The sequence below is a fragment of the Papio anubis genome, chromosome 1, assembly GCF_008728515.1.
Source record: "Papio anubis isolate 15944 chromosome 1, Panubis1.0, whole genome shotgun sequence".
NCBI classification, from domain to species: domain Eukaryota; kingdom Metazoa; phylum Chordata; class Mammalia; order Primates; family Cercopithecidae; genus Papio; species Papio anubis.
Genome location: NC_044976.1, coordinates 91,176,032 through 91,195,162, shown reverse-complemented (window position 1 = coordinate 91,195,162; position 19,131 = coordinate 91,176,032). Strand labels below are relative to the sequence as shown.

Genomic DNA, 19,131 nt, shown 5'->3' with positions numbered 1-19,131 from the left:
TTGGAATTGCGTTACTTCTGGAGTCTTGGTCTATATGAGGTGTGTTTCAGAGCCAATCTGAATACTGTTATCCACTAAGCTACCCAATACATCACGCTTGTTTTTTAATTCTCTATATTCTTAAATGTAAAAGTCTTATTTCTTTGACTATACCATGATTTTGAAATATAGTAATTCATTTTAAAAGCCTTTTTTTTTTTTTTTACATCAAGTAATTTGACTTTGATATACTAGTTTTTAAAAGAAACGGGCCAGGCACAATGGCCTGTAATCTCAGCAGTTTGGGAGCCCAAGGCAGGAGGATCACTTGAGGCCAGAAGTTCAAGACCAGCATGGGCAACAAAGCAAGACCCTGTCTCTTTTTTAAAAAATTAATTAATAATGTTATTTTTATTTTTATTTTTATTTATTTATTTATTATTATTATTATACTTTAAGTTCTAGGGTACATGTGCATAACGTGCAGGTTTGTTACATATGTATACTTGTGCCATGTTGCTGTGCTGCACCCATCAACTCGTTAGCACCCAACTACTCGTCATTTACATCAGGTATAACTCCCAATGCAATCCCTCCTCCTTCCCCCCTCCCCTTAATAGGCCCCGGTGTGTGATGTTATTTTTAAAAATAAATAATAACATAGTATTGATGGTTTTTCAAAGTGAAAATGTGCTCCACTTATTTACTAAGTGTCAATTAAAGAGGAATTGATAAAAGATGAATAGATAGCTCTCTCAGATTTACAAAAACTAAAATTTTAAATTGTGGTTGAGAGTCTGTAGTGCAGTAAATCATGTGCTTCTTATGAACCATATCTCACAGATGCAGGTGGACACGAGATAGTCAGATTTTCACTCCCCACAACTGGACAGCTAGAAATGTCATGCCAATAGTACATGTCAAAGACTTAGTGCTACTTTGCTGCCTGTCTGATTTAAGTTATTGTGGTCAGTCTGAGGAACCTGTGATATGATAAGATAGCATTCATGAGGTCATGTGGTTTGCAAGTGCCCAATCTTGACTAAGCAGCCTATGAGCACCTCAGGAGGAGGAAGAGAGGGACAGTAACTTTATTTGCAAGCTTATTTTGGGTTCAGTGGCAGAATAGTGTGGGTATGTGGCTATATGTGTATATTACATATTTTTAAAATTATTTTTCCATCAGGCGTTATAATTTCTGAAAAAAGTGAATACTACAAATGCATTCATCGCCTTCTACTTATTAATATTTGTCTAAACCATTAAACTTTTTTATTATACTTTAAGTTCTAGGGTACATGTGCACAACGTGCAGGTTGTTACATATGTATACATGTGCCATGTTGGTGTGCTGCACCCATTAACTCATCATTTACATTAGGTATATCTCCTAATGCTTTTTATTGCAAATATTTTCCTACAACTTCATTTTAAATTTTAAATGAAGTTGTAGGAGGTAACCACATGTCTTTTCTGTTAAGGAAAAAACTGGATATAGGAGATTTATATTGTTGATGAATATTTTTTAAATATATTAAAAATTATTTCTATATTTTCTAATTAGAAAATTACTTATTTTCAATCTGGTATCCTCTCCATTAGAAACATACAAAATGGCTGCCTGATTTTATCTATATAACAACTTTACTGAGACATTATTTATATATGATACAGTTTACCATTCAGTGGTTTTTAGTACATTCACAGTTATGCAGCTATCATCACAATCAATTCTAGAACATTTTTATCTCTCAAAAAAGAAATCCTGTGCTCATTTAGCTAGTCACTCCCTATTTCTCCCCAAGCCTTATTCCCCCAACCTAGGCAACCACTAATCTACTTTCTGTCTCTACAGATTTCCCAGTTCTGGACATTTAATATAAAGGGAATCATAAAACCTGTGGTTTTCTGTGACTGGCTTTTTTCACTTAGTATAATGTTTTCAAGGCTCATTCATGTTGTAGCTTGTGTCAGTGCTTTATTTATTTTTATCACCTAATAATGTTCCATCATATGGATAGACAGGCATACCTGGCTTTATTGTGCTTTGCTTTATTATGCCTCAATAAATAGTTGTTATATCCTACTGTGTTTTTACAAATTGAAGGTTTGTCGCAATCCTGCATTGAGCAAGTCTTTCAATGCCGTTTTTCCAACAGCGTGTGCTCACTTCATATCTCTGTGTCACATTTTGGTAATTCTCACAATTTTTTAAACTTTTTCACTATTATACCTTCTGGTGATCTGTGATCAGTGATCTTTGATGTTGCTATTGTAATTGTTTTTGGGTGCCACAAATTGCACTCATACAATCAAAAGCCAGAAATAATTAAGCTGTGAGGCAGGCATGTTGAAAGCTGAGATAGCCTGAAAGCTAGGTCTGTTGCACCAAACAGTTAGCCAAGTTGTGATTGCAAAGGAAGAGTTCATGAAGGAAATTAAAGTTACTACTCCAGTGAACACACAAATGATAAGAAAGCAAAGCAGCCTCATTGCTGACGTGGAGAAAGTTTGAGGGATCTGGATAGAAGATCAAGCCAGCCACAACGTTCTCTTAAGCCAAAGCCTAATCCGGTGCAAGGCCATAACTCTCTTCAATTCTGTGAAGGCTGAGAGAAGTGAGGAAGCTGCAGAAGTAACATGGGAAGCTAACAGAGGTTGATTCATAAGGTTTAAGGAAAGAAGCCATCTCCGTCACATAAAAGTGCAAGGTGAAGTAGCACTTCACATGAAGTGCAGTGTAGAAACTGCAGCAAGTTATCTAGAAGATCTAGCTAAGATTGTTGATGAAGGAGGCCACCCCAAACAACAGATTTTCAGTGTAGATGAAACAGTCTTACATTGGAGGAAGATGCCATCTATGGCTTTCCTAGCAACAGAGAAGTCAGTGTCTGGCTTCAAAGCTTCAAATGGCTCTCTCATTAGGGCCTAATGCAGCTGTTGACTTTAAGTTGAAGCCAAGTGCACATTTACCATTCTGAAAATCCTAGGGTTCTTAAGAATTATGCTAAATCTACTTTGCCTGTGCTCTGTAAATGAAAAAACAGAGCCTCGATGACTGCACATCTGATTATAGCATTGTAAACTGAATATTTTAAGCCCACTGTTGAAACCTACTGCTTAGAGAAAATGATTTCCTTCCAAAATATTACTGCTCACAAACAATGCAACTAGTCACCCAAGAGCTCTGATGGAGATGTACAAGGTGATTAATGTTGTTTTCATGCCTGCTAACAAAACATCATTCATTGTGCAGCCTGTGGATCGAGGAGTAATTTCAACTTTCAAGTCTTAATATTTAAGGCATCATTTCATAAGGCTCCATCACATAAAAGTACTAGGTGAAGCAGCAAGTGCTGACGTAGAAGCAACAGGTTATCCAGAAGACATATAGTGCCATATATAGTGATTCTTAATGGATTTGGGCAAAGTAAATTGAAATCCTCTACAAAGAGTTCACCATTCTAGATGCCGTTAAGAACATTTGTAATTCATGGGAGGAGGTCAAAATATCAACATTAACAGGAATTTGGAAGAAGTTGATTCCAGCCCTTTGAGGGATTGAAGACTTCAGTGGAGGAAGTCACTGCAGATGTAGTGGAAAGAGCAAGAAAACTAGAATTAGTAATGTAGTAGAGCCTGAAGATGTGCCTGAATTGCTGCAATCTCATGATCATACTTGAATGGATGAGGAGTTGCTTCTTAGGGATGAGCAAAAAAAAAGTGGTTTCTTGAGCTAGAATCTTCTCCTGGTAAAGATACTGTGAACATTGTTGAGATGGCAACAAAGGATTTAGAATATTCCATAAACTTAGCTGATAAAGCAGTGGCAGGATTTGAGAGCGTTTACTCCAGTTTTGAAAGAAGTTCTACTGTGAGTAAAATGCTACCAAACAGCATCTAATGCTACAGAGAAATACTTCGTGCAAGGCCGAGTGAGGAAGTGCAGCAAACTTTATTGTTGTCTTCAAGAAATTGCCACAGCCACCCCAACCTTCAGTAACTGGCCAGCCTGCTGCCACCAGCATCAAGGCAAGACCCTCCACCAGCAAAAAGATTATTACTTGCTGACCGCTCAGGTGATCATTAGCGTTTTTTAGGAATAAACTATTTTTAATTAAAGTATATACGTTGTTTTTAAACATACACTATTGCACACTTAACAGACTACAGTATAATGTAAAGATAACTTTTATATACACTGGGAAACAAAATTCATGTGACTCGCTTTATTCTGATATTCGTATGTATCCATTCATCAGTTGATAGATATTTGTTTTTTTTTGTTTTTTTTGTTTTTGTTTTTTTTTTTTGAGACGGAGTCTCGCACTGTCGCCTGGGCAGGAGTGCAGTGGCCGGATCTCAGCTCACTGCAAGCTCCGCCTCCCGGGTTTGCGCCATTCTCCTGCCTCAGCCTTCTGAGTAGCTGGGACTACAGGCGCCCGCCACCTCACCCGGCTAGTTTTTTGTATTTTTTAGTAGAGACGGGGTTTCACTGTGTTAGCCAAGATGGTCTCGATCTCCTGACCTCATGATCCGCCCGTCTCGGCCTCCCAAAGTGCTGGGATTACAGGCTTGAGCCACCGCGCCCGGCCAGATATTTGCTTTATTCCCACTTTGTGGCTATCATGAATAATACTGTTTTGAGCATTAATTTACAAGTTTCCATATAAACATATGTTTTCATTGGTCTGAGTATATGCTTAGTAATGGAATTGCTGGGTCATATGGTAACTGTATGTTTAACTATTTGAGGAACTGCCCTACTGTTTTCCAAAGTAGCTGTACCATTTTACATTCCCACCAGCTGTGTATGAGTGTTCTGATTTATCCACATTCTTACTAACTTTATTATTTATCTTTTTAATGAAGTAGCATCTCATTATGGTTTCGATGTACATTCCTCTGGTGGCTAATGATATTGACCATGTTTTCATATGCCTGTTGGCCATTTATAGCTTCTTCAGAGAAATGTCTTATTTAGATCCTTCGCCTGTTTTTAAATTGGATTTTCTTTTTATAATTAAGTTGCAAGAGTTCTTTACACATTCTGAATGTGTGTTCCTTATCAAATACATGATTTCTGATTTTTAAATATTTTTCTTCACTATATTTTTAAAACTGAAACAACTTCTATATGACTAGAATGATTTTCAGGCTTTCTTCTATGGAATGCTAAAAGTGAGAGTGGTTGACTTTATAGATTAAGCTTCTGCTTTTTTGTTTGTTTGTTTGTGTTTTTTGAGACAGAGTCTTGCTCTGTCGCTTAGGCTGGAGTGCAGTGGCATGATCTCAGCTCATTGCAACCTCCACCTCCCAGGGCCAAGCAATTCTGCCTCAGCCTCCCAAGTAGCTGGGATTACAGGTGCCTGCCACCACACCCAGCTAATTTTTGTATTTTTAGTAAAGATGGGGTTTCACCATGTTGGCCAGGCTGGTCTCGAACTCATGACCTTAGGTGATCCTCCTGCCTCGGCCTCCCAAAGTGCTGGGATTACAGGCATGAGCCACCGTGCCTGGCCAAGCTTCTGTTTTTATAGGAAAGGGAAATGAGACTTACGGAAAAATTCATTGTCTTAGATATGACACTAAAGGCACAAGCAACAGAGAAGAAAATAGATAAGCTGAACATCATCAAAATTTAAAACTTTCATGCTTCAAAGATCACCATCAAGAAAGTGAAAAGACAACCTAGAGAATGGGAGAAAAAAATTAAATCATTTCCCTGATAAGGGACCTGTATCTAGAATATATAAAGAACTCTTACAATTCAATTATAAAAAGATAAATAACCCAGTTATAAAATGGATAAAGGATCTGAATAGACTGTTTTCCAAAAATGATATACCAGATGGCCAGTGGACATAAGAAAATATGCCCAACAACATCGGTAATCAAGGGAATGCAAACCAAAATGACAATGAGATTCCACTTCACACTTACTAGGATGTCTATAATGAAACAGATAATAAAAATGTTGCAAGGATGTAGAAAAATTGGAACCCTCATACACAGCTGATAGGAATGTAAAATGGTACAGCCGCTTTGAAAACAGTATAGCAGGTCCTTAAATGGTTAAACATAGAGTTGCTATATGACCTAGCAGTTCCACTCCTGGGTATATACCCAAGTAACATGAAAACATGTCTACACTAAAACATCTGCATAAATATTCATAGCAGCATTATTAATAATATTTAGAGAGTAGAAACAATTCAGATGTCAATCATCTGATGACTGGATAAATAAAATGTGGTATATCCATATGATCAATTATTAGGCAATAAAAGGAATCAAGTGCTGACACATGCCACAACATGGATGATAAATTTTCAAAATCCATTCACAGAAGGCCACATATTGTATTTCATTTATATGTCCAGAACAGATAAATTTATAGAGAAAGAAAGTAGATTAGTGGTTCCTTGGGGTTGGAGGGGAAGAGAGGGTTTTCAGGGGATGACAGCTAAGAAGTGTGTGGTTTATTTATGGCATGATGAAAATATTCTAGGATTGGTTTTGGTGATAGTTGCACAACTCTATGCATATACTAAAAGCCATGAAATTGTACACTCTAAATGGGTAAATTGTATGGAATGCAAATTATATCTCAAAGTCATTTTAAAAATCATAGTATTTCTCTTCTGGACAATTTCCTAACCTGGGGCCCATGGATGGGGTCTATTAAAGTTTTTACAAATATTTTATGTATAAACATAGGCCAATCTTTGGGAGAATGGGTTCAAGATTTTCATCAGATTTCTTGAGTGATTTGACACCTAAAAAAAGTTTTCCTCCATCTCTCAATTATCTTGTGGGAGATATTAGGGGAATTAAGTAAGTTAATGCTGGAAAAGCACTTAAAACGGAGCCTGGGACATAGTAAGGGCTAAATAAGTGTCCTTATTGTTCCAGCTATACCACAAGACACTTATACATTATATAGTCACAGTGTGATATTATAAATGATTAGATAAAATCTAATGACACTACTCCACTGCTTCAGTGACTCACCCATAACCTTCATGATAAAGTTCTAATTCTTTAACATGGCATAAGATTCTTCATAGTTTAGCCCCAGCTTTCTTTCAAGTTTCATCTCTCACCTCTCATTTTGAGACCTATATCCAGCCACACCAAACCACTTGCAGTTTCCTAACACATAATACATTCTCTGGCCTTAGGCTTTTCCCCATGCCACATGCCACCTGTGCCTGATTTCTCCTCCCTCCACCTCTGCTCATCCTTACAGACCCAACTCAAACATCATCATCTTACTCCTTCCCTAAGAATTCTCCCTTCTAGCCAGTGTATTGCTTCTCCTGTGGGTTTACTTAACAGTGTGCCACCTTGGAATCGGCTGTTTGGTTTTTTTGTCTTGCCCTTCAGATTTTTAACTAAGGGCAGGAGCCCTGTCATTTGTCTTTGCCTTTCCAGCATCACAACACTTGTCACCTAAGCACTCAGTGCATATTTGGTTAATTGATTGATGGACTAAAAAAAACACATGATTTAGCTTTAGAGAACAATAATTTTCTCTTAACAGAATTCAATCCAAATAGAAAAGAAGTCTTCATTTTCATGAGGGTGTTTTGCTAAAGGTTTGAATTTTTAAATGCTTCATTTTGCTAAAGGTTAAATCAAATGAAATCTACATGGTACTTTGATGTAACTTTAAAAGTTCAAAGTGAAACAAGTGTGAAGTGATTTATTTCCTGTAATTGGTCATAAATTTACATAGAGCCTCACATATTCCTAGCCTCATCACCGTTGACCTTAGAGTACCTTCTAAATAATGTTAATGGTTTCAGTTTTATCAAGATGTGTCAGCTGCCAGGAAGAAGACACTCAGTGGCAGTTTCATTTTGTTTGCCCACAATACTGAATACATCTAAGTATGCACTGTAGAAAGATTAAGAATTCTCTGTAAATGACTCCCCCTCTCTTCTTCTCAGGTAAAAATTGTGCACTTGTAAGTTTCTTCAATTCCAAACTTTCCTTTCCTTTCTACTTTTTTTACTTATTAATGTGGGTGCATGTTTTTTCCTTCTGAAAACGTCAGCTTTAACTATTGCATTACATATATTTTTACGTGAAATCTACAATTTTTTCATTCTAAATGTTTTATATTTTTATGATTTACTTAACTTAAAACCAAAAACATTTTCAGCGTTATGTACCTAGTATTATTTCAATAAAATTCTTGAATTTTTTTTAAGTTTTTTTTTTTTTAAGTACTATAGATTGGAATTTTGGCTCTTGTCTATGTAATAAAGTAATAAAGAAATCATGACCTCCAGTCGATCACTTTTACTGATTTCCTGTTCTGAATCTCTGGAAATCATTTTGTTTGTGTGGTTATTGCTAGTTTAATCTTTGTCATGTTTACAATTCAGTGTTTAAAGAAGTTGATAATTGAGAATAAATTTTGCATATCATCTCCTGTTAAATTTATTTTAGATTTTGAAAACTGAGAAAACTATTAAAGGTATTCTATAAGGAATCCAACAAAATTACTGACCAAACTCTGAGGATGGAAAAAAAAGTAAAGCCTCTAGAACTTAAAAATACAAACTATGTGATTATTAGATCTTTCCATGAAAAGTAAAATGCATTGTTATTTAAAATTTTATATATTGCATATCACTTACAGAAATGCTACGTTTAGCTCAAAAAGGTATAGCTCTTTGTTTTACAAAGATTGATTATACCAACTCAAATGTACAAATAGGAGCTTTTATAATCTGATATGACTCAGTCTTGGAAACTTACTGCAACTGTTTTGCAGTTCACTTGGTATCACATGATTCACTTCAATGGTTTAAACCCTGTCTAGTAGTGATCAAAGTTCATTTGGTTAGGGGTTTTTTTGGTGTGTGGATGACTTTTTTCCACTTTGTTGTGGATTGATTGTCTTTCAAAATACCCAATGCAGCCCTTCCTCTTATTCTTTTGAATCTCAGAAAGTGGTAGTTGTCTGCACAGTGCAACCTCCAATCACACACAGGGGAAAATTTTTTTAAGTTGAAATAATATGCATGAAAGCACTTTTAACTGTAAAGCATTATATATTTATAAGATTGTGTTATTAACTCCATTACCCCAGATGTTAAAATTGAAGAAGGATAACTTGTTATGTCTCTTTAAAATCAAGTGTAAAAGAAAACCGTAACTTTTTCGAGTTACCGGTGTCCTATGATGTGCTAAAAGAAAGCAGACACATAGCACATTGTCTCCTCTAGCCACACAGACACTTGCCCAGGTGATCATATTTTCTCAGCACAGATTTCTGTATCACTTTTAAAGAACCTACATTTAAAGACTACAAAACTCTAAAACCATGACACTTCTCTATTTCACAAAAGAAATTTCTGTCTTAATATTTAGTGGTTTAGCCAATAAAGAAGACTAATGAAAAAATTTAGAAATACTTATGTATCCTTAATGATTATGAAGTCCTTTGGGGCTTCAGAATATTCATCTTCACAAGTTATCCCTGCTGTAGAATTTCAATGATAAGTTGCGTGGAATAGCTGTAATCTTTTTTAAATAGTGTTTTTTTAGTGTTTGAATTTTTACTATCATACAATAAGAAACTCTGCTGTTTCCTGTCAAAACCTTTCATCAGACTATGAACATGACAGTTTCCTGTTTTCTTATTAACTATACTGCATTTTTATACTTTATTCTTTGTAAATTGTATAATAACTTATTGCTTTCCTTTTATCATTACTAAACGTTTTGGGGGGTCCAGCATTATTTAATACACACAGAGAAATTCTAAAATCCAATCTCTTTATTGATAATGCAAAGTTAAGATTTCATTAAAGTAGATTTAGAGGTTATAAAAAAAGATTTTGTTAACTATTAAATTTGTGCTGAGTGTGTCAGAGTCTTAAGTATTTTTTAAATAAATTCTACATGTTTTTACTTTTTATACTTTGTCTCTTAATGCATAACATGATGAAGCAGTCCACATCAGGTAAGAACGAATATGTTATTTGGGTCTTGTATTATTAGTACTCCCATCTGTCTGCTTATTAATGTTCTCCTTCAGCATTTAAAAGGATGGGATAAATAAATAGTACCTAGAGCTTTTTCTTCTTCTTCTTCTTCTTTTTTTTATTATACTCTAAGTTCTGGGATACATGTGCAGAACGTGCAGGTTTGTTACCTAGGTATACACGTGCCATGGTGGTTTGCTGCACCCATCGACCCATCATCTACATTAGGTATTTCTCCTAATGCTATCCCTCCCCTAGCCCCCCACCCCACAACAGGCCCCGGTGTGTGATGTTCCCCTCCCTGTGTCCGTGTGTTCTCATCGTTCAACTCCCACTTATGAGTGAGAACATGCAATGTTTGGTTTTCTGTTCTTCTGTTAGTTTGCTGAGAATGACGGTTTCCAACTCCATCCATGTCCCTGCAAAGGACATGAACTCATCCTTTTTTATGGCTGCATAGTATTGCATGGTGTATATGTGCCACATTTTCTTTATCCAGTCTGTCATTGATGGGCATTTGGATTGGTTCCAAGTCTTTGCTATTGTGAACTGTGCTGCAATAAACATATGTGTGCATGTGTCTTTATAGTAGAATGATTTATAATCCTTTGGGTATATACCCAGTAATTAGATTGCTGGGTCAAATGGTATTTCTAGTTCTAGATCCTTGAGGAATCACCACACTGTCTTCCACAATGATTGAACTAATTTACACTCCCACCAACAGTGTAAAAGTGTTCCTTTTTCTTCACATCCTCTCCAGCATCTGTTGTTTCCTGACTTTTTAATGATCACCATTCTAACTGGTGTGAGATGGTATCTCATTGTGGTTTTGATCTGCATTTCTCTAATGACCAGTGATGATCAGCTTTTTGTCATATGTTTGTTGGGTACATAAATGTCTTCTTTTGAGAAGTGTCTGTTCATATCCTTTGCCCACTTTTTGATGGGGTTGCTTGTTTTTTCCTTGTAAATTTGTTTAAGTTCTTTGTAGATTCTGGATATTAGCCCTTTGTCAGATGCAAATATAGATTGCAAAAAATTTTCCCCCATTCTGTAGGTTGCCTGTTCACCCTGATGATAGTTTCTTTTGCTGCGCAGAAGCTCTTTAGTTTAATTAGATCCCATTTGTCAATTTTGGCTTTTGTTGCCATTGCTTTTGGTGTTTTAGTCATGAAGTCCTTGCCCATGCTTATGTCCTGAATGGTATCGCCTAGGTTTTCTTCTAGGATTTTTATGGTTTCAGGTCTTACCTTCAAGTCTTTAATCCATCTTGAGTTAACTTGTATATAAAGTGTAAGGAAGAGATCCAGTTTCAGCTTTCTGGATATGGCTAGCCAGTTTTCCCAATACCATTTATTAAATAGGGAATCCTTTCCCCATTTCTTGTTTCTCTCAGGTGTGTCAACGATCAGATGGTTGTACATGTGTGGCGCTATTGCTGAGGCCTCTGTTCTGTTCCATTGGTCTATATCTCTGTTTTGGTACCAGTACCATGCTGTTTTGGTTACTGTAGCCTTGTAGTATAGTTTGAAGTCAGGTAGCCATGATACCTTCACCTTTGTTCTTTTTGCTTAGGATTGTCTTGGCCATACAGGCTCTTTTTTGGTTCCATATGAAATTTAAAGTAGTTTTTTTCCAATTCTGTGAAGAAAGTCAATAGTAGCTTGATGGGGATAGCATTGAATCTAGAAATTACTTTGGGCAGTATGACCATTGTCAGAATATTGATTCTTCCTATCCATGAACATGGAATGTTTTTCCATTTGTTTGTGTCCTCTCTTATTTCCTTGATCAGTGGTTTGTAGTTCTCCTTGAAGAGGTCCTTCACATCCCTTGTAAGTTGTATTCCTAGATATTTTATTCTCTTACTAGCAGTTATGAATTGGAGTTCATTCATGATTGGCCTCTCTGTTGGTCTGTTATTGGTATATAGGAATGCTTGTGATTTTTTGCACATTGATTTTGTATGCTCAGACTTTGCTGAAGTTGCTTATCAGCTTAGGGAGATTTTGGGCTGAGATGATGGATTTTTCTAAGTATACAATCATGTCATCTGCAGACAGAGACAATTTGACTTCCTCTCTTCCTAATTGAATACGCTTTATTTCTTTCTCTTGCCTGATTGCTCTGGCCAGAACTTTCAATACTATGTTGAATAGGAGTGGTGAGAAAGGGCATCCTTGTCTTGTGCTGGTTTTCAGAGGGAATGCTTCCAGTTTTTGCTCACTCTGTATGATATTGGCTGTGGGTTTGTCATAAATAGCTCTTATTATTTTGAGATACGTTCCATCAATACCTAGTTTATTGGGAGTTTTTAGCATGAAGGGCTGTTGAATATTGTCAAAGGCCTTTTCTGCATCTATTGAGATAATCATGTGGTTTTTGTCATTAGTTCTGTTTATGTAATGGATTATGTTTATTGATTTGCGTATATTTAACCAGCCTTGCATCCCCGCGATGAAACTGACTTGATCGTGGTGGATAAGCTTTTTGACATGCTGCTGTATTTGGTTTGCCAGTATTGTATTGAGGATTTTTGCATCAATGTTCATCAGGGATATTGGCCTGAAATTTTGTGTTTTTTGTGTGTCTCTGCCAAGTTTTGGTATCAGGATGATGCAGGCCTCATGAGTTAAGGAGGATTCCCTCTTTTTCTATTGTTTGGAATAGTTTCAGAAGGAATGGTACAATCTCCTATTTGTACCTCTGGTAGAATTCAACTGTGGACAGGTCCTGGACTTTTTTTGGTTGGTAGGCTATTAATTGCTGCCTCAATTTCAGAACTTGTTATTGGTCTATTCAGGGATTCGACTTCTTTCTGGTTTAGTCTTGGGTGTATGTGTCCAGGAATGTATCCATTTCTTCTGGATTTTCTATTTATTTGCATAAAGGTGTTTATAGCATTCTCTGATGGTAGTTTGTATTTCTTTGGGATCAGTGGCGATATGCCCTTTATTATTTTTTTTTATTGCACCCATTTGATTCTTCTTTCTTTTCTTCTTTATTAGTCTGACTAGCAGTCTATCTTATTTTGTTGATCTTTTCAAAAAAATAAAAAACCAGCTCCTGGATTCATTGATTTTTTTGAAGGGTTTTTTGTGTGTCTATCTCCTTCAGTTCTGCTCTGATATTAGTTATTTCCTGCCTTCTGCTAGCTTTTGAATTTGTTTGCTCCTGCTTCTCTAGTTCTTTCAATGTGATGATAGGGTGTCGATTTTAGATCTTTCCTGCTTTCTCTTATAGGCATTTAGTGCTATAAATTTCCCTCTACACAATGCTTTACATGTGTCCCAGAGATTCTGATATATTGTGTCTTTGTTCTCATTGGTTTCGAAGAACATCTTTATTTCGGCCTTCATTTCGTTATTTACCCAGTAGTCATTCAGGAGCAGGTTGTTCAGTTTCCATGTAGTTTTGCGGTTTTGAGTGAGTTTCTGAATCCTGAGTTCTAATTTGATTGCACTGTGGTCTGAGATGCTGTTTGTTATGATTTTCATTCTTTTGCATTTGCTGAGGAGTGTTTTACTTCCAATTATGTGGTCAGTTTTAGAATAAGTGTGATGTGATGCTGAGAAGAATGTATATTCTGTTGATTTGTGGTGGAGAGTTATCTAGATGTCCAGTAGGTCTGCTTGGTCCAAAGCTGATTTCAAGCCCTGGATATCTTTGTTAACCTTCTGTCTTGTTGATCTGTCTAATATTGACAGTGGGGTGTTAAAGTCTCCCACTATTATTATGTGGGAGTCTAAGTCTATAAGGACTTGCTTTATTAATCTGGGCACTCCTGTATTGGGTGCACATATATTTAGGATAGTTAGCTCTTTCTGTTGAATTGATCCCTTTACCATTATGTAATGGCCTTCTTTGTCTCTTTTGATCTTTGTTTGTTTTATCAGAGAATAGGATTGCAACCCCTGCTTTTTTTTTTTTTTTTGCTTTCCATTTGCTTGGTAAATATTCCTCCATCCCTTTATTTTGAGCCTGTGTGTGTCTTTGCATGTGAGATGGGTCTCCTGAATACAGCACACTGATGGGTCTTGCCTCTTTATCCAATTTACCAGTCTATATCTTTTAATTGGGGCATTTAGCCCATTTATGTTTAAGGTTAATATTGTTATGTGTGAATTTGATCCTGCCATTATGATGCTAGCTGGTTTTTTTGCCCGCTAATTGATGCAGTTTCTTCATAGTGTCAATGGTCTTTACAATTTGGTATGTTTTTGCAGTGGCTGATACCGGCTGATGCTTTCCATATTTAGTGCTTCCTTCAGGAGCTCTTGTCAGGCAGGCCTGATGGTGACAAAATCGCTCAGCAGTTGTTTGTCTGTAAAGAATTTTATTTTTCCTTCGCTTATGAGGCTTAGTTTGTCTGGATATGAAATTCTGGGTTGAAAAGTATTTTCTTTAAGAATGTTGAATATTGGCCCCCAATCTCTTCTGGCTTGTAGGGTTTCTGCTGATAGATCTGCTGTTAGTCTGATGGGCTTCCCTTTGTGGGTAACCCAACGTTTCTTTCTGGCCGCCCTTAACAGTTTTTCCTTCATTTCACCCTTGGTGAATCTGACGATTATGTGTCTTGGGGTTGCTCTTCTCGAGGAGTATCTGTGTGCTGTTCTCTGTATTTCCTGAATTTGAATGTTGGCCTGCCTTGCTAGGTTGGGGAAGTTCTCCTGGATAATATCGTGATTTTTCCAACTTGGTTCCATTCTCCCCATCACTTTCAGGTATACCAATCAAATGTAGAGTTGGTCTTTTCACATGGTTGCATATTTCTTGGAGGCTTTGTTTGTTTCTTTTCACTCTTTTTTCTCTAATCTTGTCTTCTTGCTTTATTTCATTGAGTTGATCTTCAATCTCTGATATCCTTTCTTCCGCTTGATCGATTCAGATATTGATACTTGTGTATGCTTCACGAAATTCTCATGCTGTGTTTTTCAGCTCCATCAGGTCATTTATGTTCTTTTCTAAACTGTTTATTCTAGTTAGCAATTCGTCTAACCTTTTTTCAAGGTTCTTAGCTTCCTTGCATTGGGTTATAACATGCTCCTTTAGCACGGAGGAGTTTGTCATTACCCACTTTCTGAAGCCTACTTCTGTCAATTCATCAGACTCAGTCTCCATCCAGTTTTGTTCCCTTGCTGGCAAGGAATTGTGATCCTTTGGAGGAGAAGAGGCATTCTGGTTTTTGGAATTTTCAGCCTTTTCGCGCTGGTTTCTCCCCATCTTCGCGGATTTATCAACCTTTGGTCTTTGAAATCAGTGACCTTCAGTTGGGATCTGTCAGTGGACATCCTTTTTCTTGTTGATGTTGATATTATGCCTTTTTGTTTGTTAGGTTTCCTTCTGACAGGCCCCTGTGCTGCAGGTCTGCTGGAGTTTGCTGGAGGTCCACTCCAGACCCTGTTTGCCTGAGTATCACCAGTGGAATCTGCAGAACAGCAAAGATTGCTGCTTGTTTCTTCCTCTGGAAGCTTAATCCCAGAGGGGCACCTGCCAGATGCCAGTCAGAGCTCTCCTGTATGAGGTGGCTGTCGGCCCCTACTGGGAGGTGTCTCCCAGTCAGGATACACGGGGGTCAGGAACCCACTGGAGGAGGCAATCTGTCCCTTATCAGAGCTTGAACACTGTGTTGGGAGACCCGCTGCTCTCTTCAGAGCTGCCAGGCAGGGATGTATAAGTCTGCTGAAGCTGTGCCCCCACCCGTCCCTTCCCCCAGGTGCTTTGTCCCAGGGAGTTGGGGGTTTTATCTATAAGTCCCGACTGGGGCTGCGCCGTTTTTTTTTTCAGAGATGCCCTGCCCAGAGAGGAGGGAATCTGGAGAGGCAGTCTGGCCTCAGTGGCCTTGCTACCTAGGGCTTTTTCAAGAATCCTACCATCTTTTCAGTGTAGTTCATGTGCCTGCTCTTACCAAGTAATGTGCCTGCTCTTATCAAGTCAGAGTACTAAGTTCTAGGATATAAAAATGATTCAGAAATAATCCCTGCCATCAAGGGACTAACAGAAGAGGTAGAATACATCTACAGCAACCAATTATTCCATATTTTTCCAAACAGTACTTATTTTAAATATTTAGCTCTAGTGTCAAATCATATGATTTAGAAAAAATTTATCTACATATATTCGATCATGTGTTAAGTACAGTATTTATGAAAGTATTTATGAAAATACAATAAGTACAATTTTTATGAAAGTATTTATGAAAATATGTCCATTGATTTAAATACTATAAACATTATTTTTAAAATGGTTTATAAAAATGCTAATAGTTTAAAAATATCAGCATAATACTAGAAAACAAAAAAAAGACTTTTAAAATAAAAGAAGCACATTTTTTGTTTGTTTTTATTTTGTTATTGGATAAGGGATTTGGTTCTGGCTAGTCTTTCTATTATTATCTAAATGGTCAAACTACCAATAAATGTGGAGCCATATTTGATTGTTTTATGAATGACCTTATTCTTAGAATACAACAAAACAAATAATTGAAACTGAGACTCATTATGCACAGTGACAAATGTTTATTTTTGTATTTATACCCTACCTTGTTCCCCATAGATTTTTACGCAGTTTGTATGAATACATATGACACAAAAATAATCAAATACTAGGTTAAACCAAAATAAATTACTGATACTTGACATTCACTTAAAAAGTGGCAATGTATGATTCAATCTAACAGTTAAAAGAATCATTGGTAAGGTGAAATCTAGTAAGATGAGAGTTAATATTAGCAAACAGAAATGCATACAGTATCAAAGTAGGTCACATATTTGGTAGCCAAAGCAAAGTAAGGAGCATAACATGTTGAAAAATGTGTCTAGTAAGACAAAGCCAAACCAGTTGTTCTTTTCCTATTTCTAAACTTTGAAAGAAATTTCTCTTATGGGTCTATATGAAGAGCATAAGGAAATGTACTAAACAGGAAAGTGTTAGGCTAATGGTTTAACATATAAAGACCTATTTTGCAATGGGCAAAAACAGTGGGATCTAAATACATAACTTACTGGTCATCTGGTTAGATCCGGAGGTATACTAGTGGAAGAATGAATGGCATTGCATGTCTTTCCAACAACCTTTTATAGATATTATTTCTTAGACTTTTATTTAGGATACATTTTTATTGAAGTATGAGATATGTACAGAAAAATACACACCATAAGTGTCTCGCTTGATGAATTATCACAAAAATGAGCATGCCCATTTAATTCTCAGCCAGGTGAAGAACTAGAACATTACCGGGATTTCAGAAGGCCCTTGCCACTGCTCCCACACACTCTCCCTCATCTCCTCATTTTCCTGATTTCTGATATCACAAAGGAGATCCCTGGTTTTTAACATTTTACTAATGTAATCATATAGAATGAGTTATTTGGGGTTTTGGATCTTTCACTCAGCGCTGATATTTATCCATGTAGTCCCATGCAGCAGTAGTCTGTTCATCTCTTACGAATATATCATAGTTTGTGCATTTGACTATTGTATACATTGGAGTTATTTCCGTTTGGGATTATTATGAATAAAACTGTTATGAGCCCTGTTATAAAATTTTTGGTGTAATATATTTATTTCTGTTTTTCGTATGCCTAAGAATGGAATTGCTGGGTGACTACTATAATTGTTCAAACGAGGACACTTTTGAGAATGAAAATAATTAAAAATTATTATGTAACAACAGGGATAAGCTAGGACTGTCCCAAGCACACTGAAGTGTATAGTTACTCTAGGTATGAAGGGTGTAGACATTCAACTTTAGTCGATACTGCAAAGCCATTTTCCAAAGTGCTTATACAAATTTACACTCCCACCAGCAATGTACAAGACTTCCTATTCCATATCTTCACTAACATGATTGGATAGCTGAAAATTCAGTGTTGTATTTTCTATTAAGAACATGGAATTAAGTTACTCAGTGTGGTCAGTTAAGGGACCATTAATTGGCTTTGACAATTAACTAGGCAGAAAGTAAGGTAAAAGTTCTCTTGCAAAAATTAAGGAACCTATTACAAACTGTGGAAAATGGTTTGGCAGTATTTACTAAATCTTCTCTATGACGCAGAAGTTACACTCAAGAGAAATGAGTGCATATATGCATATATTAACCAAAAGACATGTTTAAGAATGCTTGTAATGGTGTTATATGTAATAGATTGGAGACAACCCAAATGGCCATTAACATTAGAATGGATAAATTATGATATAATCACAAATACAATACTGTGCCACACCGAAAAAGCATGAACTACCATGCTACATGCCAACATTGGTGAATCTCACAGACATAATGTTGAATAACAGGATACAGAAACAAAGGCATACCATATAATCCTTTATATTAAATACAAGAATAGACAGAACTATTGTGTGATGGTAGATGTCAGAATGATGGTTACCGGAAGAGTGTAGGGCAATTTCTGGATGAAGACACATGGGAGTCTCCTGGGGTGTGGGAAATGCACTATAGCTCAATCTAGGTGATAATTTCATGACTATGTATGTAAGTAAAATTTTACCAACCTGTACACTTAAAATCTGTGCATTTTCCTGTGTTTTGTTTCACTTTAAAATGAGCCTAAATACATATATTATTTTCTTTTTCCTTTTTTTTTTTTTTTTTTTTTTTTGAGACAGCGTCTCACTCTTTCACCCAGACTGGAGTGCAGTGGCACCATCTCAGCACACTGCAACCTCCACCTCCCAGGTTCAAGCGAGTCTCCTACTTCAGCCTCCCAAGTAGCTAGGAGTACAGGCGTGTGCCACCTTGCCTGGCTAATTTTTGTATTTTTAGTAGAGACAGGGTTTTACCACTTTGGCCGGGCTGGTCTCGAACTCCTGACTTCAAGTGATCCACCTGCCTCGACCTCCCAAACTGCTGGGATCACAAGCATGAGCCACTGCTCCTGGCCCTAAATACATTCTTGAAACACACATAGCGTCAAACTTTTCTCAAGCAATTTTGCCATTAGAGCGTTGTGGCCATAGGAAAAAACACTGAACATCTAATTGTTAACCAGTAGACTTTATCTTGGGGGACAGTCAGATTTACAGAATAATTAAAAATTAGGTGGAAAATTAAGAGAGTTACCATATGCCCCCTCAACACCTTCTGCGTTTCTCCTATAATTGACATCCTGCAGTAGTTTAATAC

At 36.7% G+C, this 19,131-nt stretch overlaps 1 protein-coding gene across 15 annotated transcripts in view; it reads left to right on the top strand.

Moving 5' to 3' along the window:
- EVI5 (ecotropic viral integration site 5) overlaps positions 1-19,131 on the top strand; it is a 300,894-nt gene that overhangs the window by 265,819 nt on the left and 15,944 nt on the right. Inside the window, exons 20-21 of one of the 15 annotated variants that reach the window (XM_031650791.1) lie at positions 9,952-9,961; positions 15,322-15,421. The exons of 11 other annotated variants lie outside the window; for them this stretch is intronic. In XM_031650791.1, the coding sequence (XP_031506651.1) occupies positions 9,952-9,961; positions 15,322-15,398 (87 nt within the window). In that variant the 3' untranslated portion in view covers positions 15,399-15,421. Of the gene's footprint in view, positions 1-9,948; positions 9,962-15,321; positions 15,422-19,131 lie in introns of those variants that run through there. 3 more of the 15 variants (XM_031650790.1, XM_031650799.1, XM_031650794.1) reach the window with 3 other exon arrangements.